A 15,703-nucleotide genomic window follows, 5' to 3' on the forward strand; every position below is an offset into this window, starting at 1 on the left:
AAGGAGCCCTGCACCTCTGACCCAGTGTTCATGTGTGGGGAGGAGGCTCAGCTCAGCAAGAGCCACAACAGAGAGCAAAATGGAAAGCAGCAGGAAGTGGAAGGTAGTGGTCATGGGGAGTGCCTGCGAGGGCCTTGCTCATGGCATGGATTCTGGATCCCTCCCACCATGGTTATCCTGATAGCCTCTCTGTCCCCCCAGAGGGAATGATGTCTGAGGGCTGGGCTTAGGGACACAACAAAAACCCATGAACAGAGTAGGAATCCTCGATCCTGGATTTGGGAACAGGAAAGAGGCCACAAGTCAAGGACAGAAGGGTGTGGTGAGGAGGGCCAAAGAGCTCAGGACATCAAGAGGCTGCAAAGGGGCCTCACCAATAATATCTGCCTCTCATGGCTGCTCCTTTCTGACTCATGTTCCAGTGGACCTCATATGGCCCCAGAGTCTGTGCTCCAGGAACTCAATGAGCATTTGCAAATGAGGAAACACTGGGAGGTGTCCATGACCTCAGGGCAGCTTGAGGACAGCTGAGTGCCCCACCGGCTGGACAAGGGCTCTTGTGACCCTCTCTTTCCCGTTAGCATGGTTCCCCTACCATCTCCACACACTTCTCCCTCCTCTCTCCCAGAGAATAGATGGGCAAGTGGGGTAACTTAGAGTTAATACTTTCCCTGTGGGATCCAAGAGAGAATGGAGCTGAGTTTCAGGTGAAGTTATGCCCAGACAAGATCTCATGGGCAGTAAAGGGCAAATGGTGGGAAGGTGCTCTTTATTCGTATTTCTTGGGGGTCCATGGTGGGTCACAGCCCCAGTCGCTTTCCCTCTTAGCCCCCCACCACTTCCTGCAGGAATGGGAGCCCATTTCCTAGTCCATCAAGGGCTCAGGGCAGCCTGTCAGGGTCTCCAGAAATCCAGGAGGGATCCCAAACCTAGACTCAGGTTCTTGAATATCCTCAGGGCTCAAAGCTGGTTCCCTGACTCAGGCTCCACCTTCTGACTCCATCTCAGGTTTGGCATCTTAGCTGGACTCTTTTCCACAGCCCTTAAGGAGAAGTTCCTGGCAGTCACTAAGAAGCCACATCTGCTTTGTGGTCCATCCCACAGTAAATGTCTGTGTCGGGGTGTACTAATTCCTGTAGAAGAAAGAAGAGGTCTCGTGTAACCTCCTCAGAATGTGTCCCAGAATCTCCCAGGCCCTGGGTCCTCCAGGGATGCTCTGTCGGGGGGAGATGGCCTGGCTGTGCTGGGGGTATTCTGACCCCAGACCCTTCTGTCTTCTTCATCCCTTGTTCCATTTTCTCTGCTGTTTTCCGGACCTCAAAACACAGCCAGGGTTGCTGGGGCATTTCTTGGGGCTCCTTGGGCCTGTGGGACAACACTCACCTGGTAGATGGGAACCTCTGGCATGCGGTCAGATAGGCAGGCCTGGGCAGGGAAGAGAGTGGATGTCAAATTGACAGGGAAAGTCATTTCTCCTTGAGAGTGAACATCTCTGCCTCCCGAGCTCTCTTCAAGCCTATTACCCTATCCATGCTGCACCCCTGACCTCACTCTTATTAGCCAGAGACCTCTGCTTGATGATCTCAGCGCTCCCTTTGCACCTGGCTGGACTCTAGGGCTCTCCTGAGGTCAACTGAGGGCACCAGGCAGCCTCAGGACAGGTTGGGTTGTTGTCCTGCCCCAGAAGTAGGCCTGGCTCCTGGCTTGGAGGGATTGTCTTGTCCTGGCTCCTCCAGGGTGAGGGGTGTCTGTGCTGTGCTGCAGAGCTTCATGGTCCTTCTGCCCTGAGTCTGCATAGCCAGGACCCCAGGTGAAGGGACAGGGAAGGAATGTGCTTACCGGGGAGAGAGAGCTGCTGGAGGGACCATATCCTGGGAGCAGAAACAAGAGTTAGCACCAGGGGTGTGAGGAAGCTTAGGCCCATCCAGCCAGGAGAGGATGGGGCTCCAGCTTCCAAAGAACCAGTGGAGAAAGAGCATTGCACAAGGAGACCCTTTGGCAATTTTATGGTTTAGTGTGGACCACGAAGTGACCCATGACTCAGAACCCATAGGTCATTCAGTGTAGCCAGGTGGGGCTCCCTGTGCTGAAGCCCCAGGGAAAGGGTCAGAGGCCTGACTGGGGGTGTGTGGCTGGAGTGTACACTGCAAGGCAAGCCCACTGGCTCCCAGCCACTTATGAGCTGAACAGACACTTACCCGGTGTTGACTCTATGTACCAGTTTTCTCTGCTGTTCTGCAGGCAACCAGGGCTAGGAAAGGTCAAGATTATTTGTGAGAAGTGCAGGGAGAGGTCACAATTTTGGTACCACAGCATGGGACAAGGAAGTTCCTTTTTCTAAGTAGGATGTGGAGACCTCAAGGAGATCTCCTCATTGCTGTGGCCACCTGCCTTCAGGCCAGGAGATGCTAAAATGTGACAGTGGTCTTGTCCTCTATCTCCATCTGCCTGGACAAGAGGCATAAAGGATAGCCCATGACCTGCCATCCTGGCTTGTTTTTTCTGTCTCACACATCAGGGGCTATCATTAATGCATCTGTCATGTGGGTCATTTGACCCCACCTGGCCTATCCAGATTTCCACTCTCTGCTGTATGACCTTGACCAGAATGACCCTCAGATCCTAAGGCTGTGAATCCCCTTCATCAGGGTAACTGGATTTAAATAAACAGCAAGAGGTACCATTTATTGAGGACTTAATACCTGCCAACACAACTGTAGATGTGCTTAGGGAACTAGGACAACACTGTGGTGGTGGTCGTGTCTTAGTTGTGCTAACTTATAGAAGAGAATGGTGTTAAGGAGGCCACCCCAGGTCAGCATCTGGAGAGGAAGGAGCCACATGGATGAGAGGGGATCTCCATGGGGAAGTAGGGAGGCTGTGGAAAGTCAGGCCAAGAATCAGAGGACGGGGTGTCCTTCCTGACCTGGGGTCAGTCTATGAGACAAGAGCAGCATCTGGGAAATACCATTGTACCTGCGAATCCTTGCGAGGAAAATGAAACATCCCAGGGCAGCCACCAGAGCCACCACAACCAGGACCCCAATCACAATGCCAACAATGGCCCCCACACTGAGGACTGGGCCATTTTCTTGCACTAAAAGGAGAAGAGAAAGAGTGGGGTAAATGAAAGGCAAATCCATTGGAGGGAAAACCATGAGAAGCATTATAGGGAGAGGGCCTGGTTAGGGAGGAAGGAAATGCAACTGAGGTCTGTGTGTGGTGTGTGTGTGCTGTCATCACAACATCCTCCCAACTCTCCCACTGAAGGTGGTTGCATCATTTTTTGTTTCTTGCATTTGAAACCTTGAACTTACTTTATGTTCTCTCACATGGAGCCATTTCCACATCTTGTTCATTTTCCTTTTAGAATGTCTTCTCTCACACTATGACCCTTCTCTCTGTTTCTTCTTTTCATCACTATTGAGGGTCACGGAGGGCAGGCCTTTACCAGGCCACTCAACATTGATTAGTAATAATAATATTACTTGACTGTTTCCAGGTGATTTCTGTGTGCCAGGCACATTCATCTGCTCTGACCCTTCCAAACCCATGAGGGAGAGGGATTATTGTGCATACATAGACCTGAGATGCATCAATCAATGGAAGTCATAGAACTTGGGAGTGGTAAAACAAAATTTTAAACAGGTTCTTCTTGACTTTACAGCTAATAAAACAGTGTTAAAAATAATACTAGTTGAAAACATTACTTGAGCCCTGACTCTGTGTAGGACCCTGCTAATATTTAATCTAATCAACCTCTTTGAAATAGCCTTACCACAGCCCTAAGGTCCAGCTCTTTCCGCCCCCCAGTTTTACAAATGAGGAAACAGACTTAAGAGGTCATGTGTCTTGCCCATAATCAAACAGTTGGTATAAATAATAACCCCCACATGACAAGATTAGCTAGGTCCTCCATGCTTAATTGAATATGTTCTACAGGCCATGAAGGGAGATACTCATTACTTGTCTTCATTACACATCCATGTCTAGTGAAATTACAAAGGAAGATGTAATGATGTTGAAGGTAATTCACAGTGCTCGCTGGGCAGAAGCATTCACATCTGCAGACACTGATGGGGGGACCTCACTGATGGGACTCTACATCCTCCTTCTGACACTGCTTATTGTCACAAGGCAGCATCACCCTATCAAAGAGCCAAAAACTCTGGTCATTGATTGACTGATCACTAAATGCATATTCCCATATCATTTGGCCAGTTTAGGCCCAGGTTGGAGGCTCTCAGGGCAGCTCTGAGGGGAAGGGCATGATCCTTGCCTGGTTCTTGATCATGTAGGGGGAGAAGAATGTATGTCAGACTTGAGGACAAGGGCAGTTCATTGATTGATCCCATCTGAGGGCTCCTTGGGACGAGCCACCATCCTTCTCCTCCCTGTTGTTCACTACTGGCTTCCTCCCTGTGCTGTTTTTCTCCTCCCAATGTACTTCTCTGAGGTTGACTCAGATAGCTTTGTGATCAGCATCCTGTCTAAAATATGTCCTCAGGTGGGAGGATGGCCATCACCATATTGAGCCTGTTTAGGAAAACCTACTTCATAAGAAGGATGTATTCTTGCTCTTTGTTAAATGGTTTATCCAGGATTGAAGAAAATCTGGAGCTGAAGTATCAGAACTACATTAATAATTTACCAGATGGGTTCAACAGCATATTTGGGCAAGCAGAAGAAAGAATTACTGAACATGAAAATAGAAAAAAAGATATTATCCAGTCTGAGGATTAAAAGGGGAAAAAATGAAAAAAAAAAAAAAAAAAAAAAAAAAAAAGGGAACCCAGCCAAAGGACTATGCAGGATTCTGTCAAGTGGACAACCATATTCAGTGCGGCAGTTCCTGAAGTAGAAGAGGGAGAGATAAGTGCAGAAAACATATTAAAAAAATAACTTCTAATTTTCAAAATTGAAAAAGATGTGTGATGAATCCACATATTAAAGAACATTAACTTAACTCCAAGAAGGATTAACTCCAAGATATACATACTGGGACACACTATCATCAAATTGTTGAGAGGCCAAGGGAAAGAAGGGAACGATAAAGTAGCAAGAGAAGTGACTTATGTGCAATTGTTATTGATTAAGATTAAAAGCCAATTTTACATCAGAGACCATGGCAGTCAGAAGGAACTGATCTATTTAAGGATGACCTGCTTAAGCCCTGAAAAAAAGATTGTCACCCAAGAAAGTTATTTACAGAAAAACTCTCCTTCAAGAATGAAGGAGAAGTTAACATTCCCAGGTAAACAATAGGCAAGGGCACTCGTTACTTGGAGACATGCCATATGTGAAATGTAAAAGGAGTCCTTTAGGTGACATGAACAGACATTAGACAGTAACTCAGAGTCATAGGAAGATAGAAAGAGCAATAGTCAAAGTAACTCCATTGGTTAATATCTTAAGCAAGCCAGTATTATGGTCTCTTTTTTTGTAATTGCTCTTTTTTTTTTTTTTTTTTTTTTTGTCTTTTTGCTATTTCTTTGGGCCGCTTCCGCGGCATATGGAGGTTCCTAGGCTAGGGGTCCAATCGGAGCTGTAGCCACCGGCCTACGCCAGAGCCACAGCAACGCAGGATCCAAGCCGCGTCTGCAACCTACACCACAGCTCACGGCAACGCCGGATCGTTAACCCACTGAGCAAGGGCAGGGATCGAACCCGCAACCTCTTGGTTCCTAGTCGGATTCGTTAACCACTGCGCCACCACGGGAACTCCTTTATTTTTGATTTCAGGGGCAATACATACAGCAACATTAATAAAATCTATGGTAATGTGCACACAGTGTATAAAGATTGATGAAACCTATGACAATAACTGTACAAAATGGGAGGAACGGGGATGTACAGGAGCACAGTGTTTGTATGTTATAGAGTCCAAGGTGGTATTATTCCAACTAGGTAGATATATATTTAAGATGTTAATCCAAGTTAACCACTAAGAAGAGAACTAAAATATACATGAGAAAAGAAATAAGAGAATCAAAGTGGCACATAACAAGGAAAATCAGCTAAATACTGAAAAAAGAAAGTAATGGAGAAATTGAGGAACACAAAGCATGTAGAACATATAACAAATAGCTGAATTGCAGAATTCCTTGTCAGTAAGCATTTGAGTCATAGATGGCTTGAGCCTTCAAATTGGAGGCAGGGGTTGAAAGAATGGATAAAAATGCTGACCCATCTTTATGCTGTCTTTGAGAGACTTATTTATTTATTTATTTATTTATTTTGGGCTGCCTTGTGGCATATGGAGTTTCTAGACCAGGGATCAGATCCAACCCACAGTTGTGATCTAAGCCACAGCTGTGGCAACACCAGATCCTTAACCCACTGTGCTAGGCTGAGGTTCGAACCTGCGTCCCAGCACTCCCAAGATGTTTCCGATCCCATTTCGCCACAGTGGGAACGCCAAAGAGACTCACTTAGATACAAAGATACAGAAGGTTGAAGTAAGGGTGGAAAAAGAGAGTCCACACAAATATTAACAAAAAGAGAGTTGGGATGTCTATACATGTGTCTGATAAAATAATAAGTCAAAAAAGGTTACAAGGGACAGAGTAGGACCTTAACATATCAAGAGAAGTTTCCATTCATCAAGGAAATAGAATGTTTATAAGCATATATATGCACCTAACAACACATCACCTAAGTTGTGAAGCAAAAATTGATAGAGCTGGAGAGAGGAATAGACAATTCTGTTGTACTAGTGAGACTTCAACATTCTACTTTTAATAATGGATAGAACAGTCAGACATAATTTCAGTAAGGAAATAGAGGAGGTGAAAGCACTGTAAAAAAATGAGATCTAATTGACCAATACGGAACAGACCACGCTGTGAGTTTATCTTGTGTAAGTCATAGTACTCAATGCCCCCACCTCTCAGCACAACCACCACCCATCCTGTGAAGAAATGGTGTCACTTCCACTGTAGGGATGATGGTGCAACCGGGAAGACCAGTGAAAGAATCTGGAGTTGAATGTGACAGTAAGCCAATAGCAATGATAGTGCCGGTTAACATAGTGAACATTTATTGCCAGAAGACAGTTCTGCTACATGCTTTCCACTTTTCATTTGTTGCCTATGTGCAACAACTTTATAAAGTTAGTGCATCATAAATGCCATTGTACACATAAGAAAAAAGGAGATTTAGATTTCAACAACTCATAGAAGGTGTTGATGGGTACTCACAGATCACATCCACCCTGGAGGGATCACTTTTACTGGAACCGATCAGGTTGGAGATCTCGCACTGATAATCCCCAGCATCCTCCCTCCTGACGGGCTCTATGGTGAGGGTGCTGTTGTCCTGGGACAGCTCCATCCTCTCTGTGAGCAGTAGACTCTGGCCATTGAAGAACCAGGAGATGGCGACCCCGGTGTCATTTGTGAGGCATTTCAGGACCACGGTGACCCCGTGTTCTGTGCCGGTGGTGTTGCTGGCTTCGATGATGGGCTTTGCCACTGGTGCTGTGGAGAAACAGAGGAGATGGTGATCCCAGTGTCATAATTTGTAAGGCAGGTCAGTACCATGTGGTCCTTATGTTTTGTGACTGTGGTTATGCTGGCTCAAACAGAGGGCTGTGCCACCAAATCTGTGGAGAAATAGAATCAGTGACTGAGAGTGGGTAGGCGCCTGGGGCCACACTCTTTCCTCAGAGCTCTTGGCCACTCCTAGGGCCCAGTGAGCTCATAAATGTGACTCAGAGGAAGGTCCTAACACTGTTAACAAAGCCCTTTGTTCAGGTGGCAATGCAAATGAAATGATCACACATCATTCTGACCTCCAGTTCACCCCAGGGTCACCTTTGCCTTGTCCCCTGAACAAGTATCAGCCCTGGGAACCTTTCCTCAGCCCGTGAATCCAGCAACCTCATCATCAGGTGGAAATTTGTTCTCATGCATCTATGTGAGCCTTTCCTAAGGTCTTCTGTGACTTCAGAGATATTAGCCCCTCTCATCTAGTATACATTTCTGTGTATTTCGGGGAGGCAGGCTTGCTAGCCCTCTCCATGTCTTAGACCAGAACAGCTTACATTATCAGGGAAGGTGTTCCTTTTAGTGAAATAATTTCGTAGCGAATTCAGATGGTACAGGTCATTTTCATGATCTTAGGACCTGGAGAGTTTCCCGCTGAATGATTTTGTAATCTGAAGAAGTCCTTTAGTCCTGGTCTGTGGATTGAATATCATGGTGAAAGAAATCTCTAGAGAGAAGTGGTTATGGTTTTAACAAAAACATGTATATACTTAGTCCTCCTGTAAACTATATATTTTGGGGAACTGTCCTGTGGGACACAGCTTGGTAGAAAACTACTTTCAGGATGTTTTTAGAAAACCATAGACATTGCCAACTGAAGCTTAGCCCAAAACTCCAGGGACCACTTGCCAGAGACTCTGACTTTTTAATATGGTGCTCTCCATGCCAGATACAGGATTAGGATCTGCAGTTACGTGATGTAATTAGGAAAAAAGAGCTCCTGAGTGATTGCCAGGGCCTCCCATTGATAAGGCAAGAACGCTGAGTGGCTGAGGCAGAGGCTGCATGGCAGGAATGGCTGAGGTTTGCCTCTGAATGGCCATAGGAGTCTGAGGGGGAAAAGTGGCCATTTGGATCAAAGACGACAAAGCCACACATGATGCAGTCCAAGGGAAGGGAAGTTCCTGGTCTGCATGAAGGCCACAGTTCCTTCTGAGCTGAGTCACAATCTTGTCTAAAAAGTCCCAACCATAACTTAATCATGTGCACCCATCCCCGGGTCTAAGATATTAACCTCTTTCCCATCACACTGTGGCGACCTGAGCCTCTCAAGACAGAGCATCTATCCCCTCTCAGTCTTGGCTCAAGGCTGAACCTGTCCTGATTTGCCTGGGACAGGAAGTCATGTCCAGCCTGGGTGTCCAGAAGTGAGGGTCTGTGTACTGGCAGTGTGGATTTAGGTGGTCAGCTGAGGCCATATAGGAACAGAGGATTCACAGATAATATTCAGGGTGAATGGGTCACTGTGAGCGGCATTCCCTGGGTTCTGGGTTTCACACTCATAGGGTCCTGTGTCATTCCTTTTGATGCTGACTAAAGTGAGTGTCCTGTTGTCCTCGGACAGGTCCAGCCTGGTGCTGCTGGGGAGGCTCTGGTTGTTGATCCACCACCAGTAGGTTATGTGCTGAGTCTCAGGTTCACATGTTAACACCACAGTGTCCTCGTGTTCCACGGGGTTGGGGTTGTTGCTGGTGATGATGGGCCTGGGTAACACCGCTGTGCAGGTAACAGAGAGAACATTGCCTCTCTTATACCTTTGACTCTTCCAAGAGTGTCTTCAGTCAGAATTGGCATCTCTGATTTCTCAGTCAACCTGAGTCTTTAAAGAATAAGGCAGGTCTATGTGTCCCGAGACAAATGCATGAGTAGCTGAGCTCAGACATGTAAGGCCACCTGCCCTATGTCTGGGAGAAAGCATGGGCTTCCTCTAGGGTTAGTTATGCAAAGTTCCATAGTTGTGGAAAGAACAGGATTGGAGTCAGAGACCACCTGGTGCCTGTCCTGGTTTGCATTGACCTGCCTCATGAGAGGGCTCCCTGGCCAGCATCCTGATAGATGAGCTGCCAGGAGTATCTTCTCTCCTCTGTTCCCCCTGGAGATGCTGACCTTCCTCTAGAGTTTTCAAGTCCCCCAGGGCACTTGGCTGATGGTCTGAGACCTCACCATCTGTGCTTTTCACGCTGGGTCTTAGACCCAGGACCAGGCTCTGCCCCTCCCAGATGTGGTTCATGGGGATGAGCCCTTACTGGTGACCAGCTCAGGAGCTTGGGGATGTGGCACAGGATCCTCAGGTCCATGAAAGCAGGAGGCCTGGGACAGGGTCTGTTGAGGGGCTTCCTGGGGCTGAGCTTCTGCATGAGGATCCCAGGGGGTCCTCAGGCCAGGCCTCTACTGAGTCCTACAGGGTCTTCCTCAGGGTCATGGTCACAGGGGGTTGGACTGAGTCTGATCTCCTTCTGCTGAGTTACTGCCATCAGACTGGTCCTTCTTTCTGCACAGAATGTCTGTGGGGTCTGGATTCCAGGAAATGAATTTTGATCCTTTGAATTGTGTCTCCAGTGTGTGTGTCCTGAACTAAATTTTCAAACCCCAACATGGGACATAATGCAGAGGGGGATGGGGGCACAGTCCAGGCCTGTCAATCCTGAGTCTGTGAATAGAATTCACCCTACCCAACACCCAGAGATCAGGGAAGAATCACTCACGGTATACGTAGAGCTGTTTGATTACACTTTCGGTCTGTAAATCATTGTATATAATGCTCAGGGTGTAGTATCCTGTGTCGTTCTGGTTGACCTTCTGGAACAGCAGGGATCCATTGGGGTAGATTATCTCTCGACCGCTGTGTGCAGGTCCTGTGATAGTTACTTGACGGTCTACTTCATATGATGCAATTAGTTGGCTGTTCTTTATTCTTTCTCCTCTGTACCAGTGGTAGGCTAGAATATTCTCTATAGCATTGTGGACAAGTAGAAGAATGTTCCTTCCTTCTACAGCATTGAAGGTCACTGATTCAACAGTGATCTGGGCAGTGGTGGGCAGGTTCCAGAAGGTCAGGAGTGAGACTAGGAGGGAAGAGAGAGAAATCAGTTAATATTCTGACTTATGTACTGGGATGGGAACGTGCAGCCCTGAGTTCTGTGCAGATATCTCTTCATCTCTGAGTCTTAGTGTTTGTTTTTATAGTGCGTGCATGCGTGTGTCTATGTGTGTGCGTGCGTGTGTGCATGTGTGTGTGTGTGTGTGTCCTACTGGTTGAAGGTCAGCAGCATGACCCCCATTACTTCATCTTCTCTGAACTTATTATTTCCTCTGCCTTCCCAGGTGTGTGTCTGGCTCACTCCCTCACGGCCCTCACACGCCTGCTCACGCTCAGGGGGCTGTTGGGAGCTGCCCTCCCTGAGCACCTGCTCTAAAGATCCCATCTTCACTGTCTTCCTTTCCCTGTTCTGTTTGCTCAAGACACTTGTCAGCACTGACAGCACATTCCGGATCTCTTTGCTTGTCTGTTTCCCCCACATAGAACATGAGCTCCGTGAGGGCAGGGACTTGTCTGATCCTGGGACAGGCTGCAGATACCTGGTGATGAAGGAAGGATTGTCCCCAGGGCCCTCCACACCCTGGTGTTTACTTGTCATTTTCTGAAGTTGGTGGGTAACGTAATGTTTAGTGTCCTGCTTATATTTTTGTCTGGAGTGACAACTGGTAAAGTGTTATTATTGTCATTCTTTTCCAACAATTGTAGCTTAGTGAAGAATACTTGTAAAATATAAATAATTGAGGTGTCCTGCCCCTCACCAATACCAGTTCACTGAGATTTTCCTGTTGCTGAGCCCCTCCCCCCTCCTACCCTGGTCCTCTGTCCTCTCCCCTCAGGTCCAAACAGAAGCCCCCAGTCCCCTCTCAGAGCCTTGTCTCCCCAGGAGACCCCAACCAGGCTCTGTTCTCCCATCTCCAGCCACTCCCTGAAAATTGTCCCCTCTCACCTGCCAGCAGGAGCCTGTGCCAGGGGACATGCCCTCTGTGGCCAGGGGCTGAGGGGGGCTCCATGGTGCCTGGTGCCTGCTGTGTCCCTCCCTGTGAGAGAAGAGTTTCCGCTCCAGAAAGGCCCACAAGCACTGCTGTCTGAGGTGTGAGCTCTGCTGTCCTTCCTCCCTCTGTGCTGGGCCTCCTCCTGGGGCAGGAGCACTTCACTGGGTCACGTGGGTGGGGGCGGGGTCTCTCCAGGACCTTCCCTTTTCCTCCCCTCTTGTTCCTGTCTCCCCAGTGCCCTCCTTCCCCTCCCCTTCTGTCTATATTTCTATTCCCTGATCACTTCTGAGTCCTCCATCTTCTTCAGTAGTGATTCTCCACCTACACACACACACACACACACACACACACACACACACACACTATTGTTTGGACAAGCACAACCCTGGGGGTATCTGGGTCATGGGCTCCTTGCAGCTGTGGATTAGGATTCACACTCAGGCTCCCCACACAGCCCTCTCTTAGCGCCTGGCTTTTCCCTCCCGAGCAGGAGCCTGGGTTGGGGGAGAAGCATCAGGAAGCCTTGTCATAGGAATGTCACCCCACTGTGCATGGGAATCAGCTCTGGAACTTTATAAGGACCACGAACACCCAGGTGACACCTTAGAAAAGCTGCTTCAACAGCTGCCTGGATCACATGCTGCCCAGCCTGGCTGAGAGCCTGCAATGCTGGTGAGGCTGCTTCTCCCCACCCACCCCAGTGTTGCCCTCAGCTGTGTTCTGGCCTGGGGTCTGTCAGCACCACACAGAGCCAGGCATCTCCAAACCCTGTGATACTTTCCTTTTGTGACACAGAACCCCAGCTGGGCACCCAGGGTGGCTCTTCCCAGTTCTCAAAAATCAGAGAAAGTTGGATTTACTCCCAGCAGGAAGGTCACAGATGACTCTGGAGGTGAGAAAGAGGCAAGCTGAGTGACAACTGCTCAGGGGACCTGACCTCCATCTTTAGTGTTACCAACCTGGTGGCTGTTTCCAGGGTCAGAGAACCAGGGCCGGGTACAATTCCCAGGCGTGAAAGGAAAGGTTTCCTGTGTATTTCGGAAAGGAGGATGATGGTTCTGGGAGGTTGGGTGTCTGTAGGCACATATCTTGTCTCTGTGTGTGTATGTCTGGATCTAAGTCATGTACTTTTGTGCGTCTCTGTGTCTGGTACCCACCTCTTTCCATTTGCTCCAGCTGGAACCCAGGGCATCATCCTGGCCACGTCCTACTCCCATCCAGTCCATCATGAAGTCCTGTTCCCCTGGCCCCTCTAGAAACCATAGGAATCTGGCCCTTCTCCCACCTCCAGCGCCCCCTCCTCTTAATAACTGTGACAGATATTTCTGTGTCTCTGTCTTTGCCCCCTCCAGGCCTTTTCCACAAAGTAGCCAGAGGATCTTTCTAAAACTTAAATCTGGTCACACACTCCCAGCCTTTCAACAGGCCCATCCTTGCTCTCAGGATAAAGCCCCAAATCCTGGGCGCAACCTCCCAAACCAGGTGCCCAAATCTGGGCCTCTGTGCACCTGGCCCCTTCTCCTCCTCCCCTCCCTCAGTGAGCTCCCTCTGTACTGCAAGCTGCCACTTCTTTGGGCTCCAAGGTTCTCTTCATGCTGTCCTTGTCACCCTCTCGGCCCCTCTTGCCCATCAGCCATCTGCTCATCTTTGAGTCCAGTGTCACCTTCTTGGGCAGCCTCCCTCTTACATTTTCTCAGGATTTCCCCTCTTGTATTCACCGCATTTTGGCAGATGAGAAAACTCAGATAATCAGATAATTATATCTGACTTGTGGGAGGGTTATTAATGCCTGTATCCCTAGCTCAAACATGAGTTTGTCCTCACTATGAAAACAGCCCTGGCTCAGGTAAGGCTTTGTTGGATGTTTGCTGAATGAGTCTGTGCCAATGGAGCCTTTTGGGTTCAGAATCAAGGTTGGGGCACACGGCAGTTTTGAGTTCACACACTCCCTGCCCTTAGGAGGCTGGGGTGGCCTTGTCCTTGCCCTCACTGGCCAGGCAAGGATGCCCAGGAGCCCTCGCTCCCTCAGAGCCTCAGTGTCATCATCTGGGAAATGGGGTGATCATAATGACACTAGTGTCATCTGTTACTGGCCAGACCAAACTGATGAGTAGGATGGCTCTAGCCAGCCAGGATGCCCTTGGGGCAGGGGTGGGGCCTGAATCACTCAGCAGAGGCCTGCACCAGGGCAGGGCCTCAGGAAACGACAGGGGAATCTAGGGGATTGGGGGGATGAGCCCTTGGGAGTAGGCAGGCCCATGGGTTTGGGAGTAGGACGGGCTCAGCCCTGTGCAGGGGGCCCTACCCAAGAGGATTCTAACTTCTCACAACAACCCTAAGGGCAGCACGATCATTATTATCCCCTATTATCCTCGTGTTACAGTTCACCCATTCCTTCCTTCTTAATGGAATGAATATTTGAGTGCCTGTGTCCTGGCACAGCAGGCTCTGCAACTGTGGGGCAGACAGAGCCCCGCTCTCAGGGAACTCACAGGCTAGATGGCAGCAAAGGTAAGGATAACCCCCATCCCTCCTGAGGGCCGGTTGTGTGACAGCGCCAAACACACTACTGCTCTCCTCCAAACCTCACAACAGCACTGGGATAGGCACTCCTGTCATCACGCCCATTTTATAGCTCAGAAAGTTGAGGCAGGGAAGGAGGGAGGCTCTTGTCTGTGTCCCACTCCTCATAGCCTGAGGAACCAGGTCTCCCTTTCTTGACCATGGTCTGTACTGCCTCTGGGCTCTGTGTCCTGTGTGTGGGGCTGAGTCTTAACAGTGTGACAGGGAAGGCCCTTGGGCCCCAGTCTGAGCTCCGAGCCTACTTAAGCCTGCTTATGCATCTGGACCAACTCCAGTTCTATCCTTGCTAATGATAAAGTCTATGGCAGGGAGGATGATGAGCTTGGGGGTCTCTGGGCTTGAGGGCTCTGTCAGTTTCCTTCCTGCACAGGAACCTCCCATAGGTCCTCACTTGGGTTGACGCATACTCCTAATCCAGCAAGGACTTCATGTGTGCCTCTGCCTGAGGCTTGTACCATCTCTGTTTGGCCCATTAGTTTGTCTCCAGCCTGCTGAGATCTGTAAATAATGTGACGCTGGAGAGAACCAAGGTGACAGCTCTCCCTTCTCCTAAGCAATGGTTAGGGTGTCCAAAGCCAACCCTGGGCCCCCTGGTCCTAGGAGTAGGTATCAGGAAGTCAGGTCCTAGGGCAGCCAGGCTGAAGCAGGTGAACTGACAATGAATGGATGAGCGGATTGAATGAGGGATGGTGGGACAGGACTGCTTTGAGCTGTACTGTGCCCCTCCCCCAGGCAGTCCCCACTATGGAGCACCCCTTCCTCCTATCTTTTCCTGATTCACCCCTAAACTTCCTCTTTGGGCAACAGCCACTAAACCTCTTCCCCATTACCATCTGAAGAGTGGCAGAGACCTCAAAATCTGGACCACTTCTCACTTTGGAAACCCTGAGGGCAGGAGTTGCCCAAGGTTACAAAGGAAGTATGGAGGTAGAACAGCAATCATTACCTAATCCCGGCCTCTGTTCACCAGTGCTGAGTAGAAACACAGAAACAGGTTTTGGGTAAAGTAGAAAAGAACAACTTTATTGCATTGCCAGGGAAAGGGTGCCACAGCAGGCTAATGCTCTCAACACTGTGTCTCGCCCTGAAGTGGGTAGTGAGGAGTCTTAGAGTGTTCAATGAGCAAGGTGTGATCAACTCATGGACATGCTTTTGATTGATTGGTGGTGAGGTAATTGGGGGTCAGCATCATCAACCTTCTGGTTTTAGCTGGTCTGGGGTCTACTTGCTTGTAGGCATCATATAGTTAACTTCTACCTGGTGAGGGTTCAGTCTTTGTAAAACAACTCAAAGAAGCTCAGGAGTTCCCATCGTGGCTCAGTGGTTAACAAATCTGACTAGGAACCATGAGGTTACAGGTTCAATCCCTGGCCTTGCTCAGTGGGTTAAGGATCCGGCATTGCTGTGAGCTGTGGTGTAGGCTGGAGGCTACAGCTCTGATTAGACCCCTAGCTTTGGAACCTCCATATGCCACAGGAGCAGCCCTAGAAATGGCAAAAAAAAAAAAAAAAAAAAAAAGACAAAAAAAAATAATAATAAAA

General features: G+C 48.8%; 2 protein-coding genes across 4 annotated transcripts in view; one reads left to right on the forward strand and one right to left on the reverse strand.

Moving 5' to 3' along the window:
- CD177 (CD177 molecule) overlaps positions 1 to 15,703 on the forward strand; it is a 203,451-nt gene that overhangs the window by 94,766 nt on the left and 92,982 nt on the right. The window lies entirely within an intron of this gene.
- LOC110260994 (cell adhesion molecule CEACAM21-like) lies at positions 753 to 11,706 on the reverse strand. The gene is made up of 8 exons (XM_021094471.2): positions 11,534 to 11,706; positions 10,253 to 10,612; positions 7,200 to 7,478; positions 2,977 to 3,097; positions 2,199 to 2,251; positions 1,840 to 1,871; positions 1,384 to 1,425; positions 753 to 1,133 (listed from the first exon to the last, which is right to left on the reverse strand). The coding sequence occupies exons 1-8, from the start codon at positions 11,595 to 11,597 to the stop codon at positions 1,068 to 1,070; spliced, it is 1,017 nt and encodes a 338-aa protein (XP_020950130.2). The 5' UTR covers positions 11,598 to 11,706; the 3' UTR covers positions 753 to 1,067.

This window comes from Sus scrofa, chromosome 6 (assembly GCF_054392235.1).
Source record: "Sus scrofa isolate SSC_HxYL_T2T_F1_AM1 chromosome 6, Sscrofa_HxYL_maternal_Yorkshire_Landrace_v2.0, whole genome shotgun sequence".
Classification (NCBI taxonomy): Eukaryota; Metazoa; Chordata; class Mammalia; order Artiodactyla; family Suidae; genus Sus; species Sus scrofa.

Excerpts from the sequence above, each read along its gene's own strand:
- LOC110260994 (XM_021094471.2), bottom strand. The coding sequence starts at position 11,597 with ATGGAGCCCCCCTCAGCCCCTGGCCACAGAGGGCATGTCCCCTGGCAC. Across the intron at positions 1,872-2,198 it reads GTACATAGAGTCAACACCGG|GATATGGTCCCTCCAGCAGC; the intron begins GTAAGTGTCTGT and ends TTCTGCTCCCAG. Across the intron at positions 1,134-1,383 it reads CAGAGGTTCCCATCTACCAG|GAATTAGTACACCCCGACAC; the intron begins GTGAGTGTTGTC and ends TTTCTTCTACAG.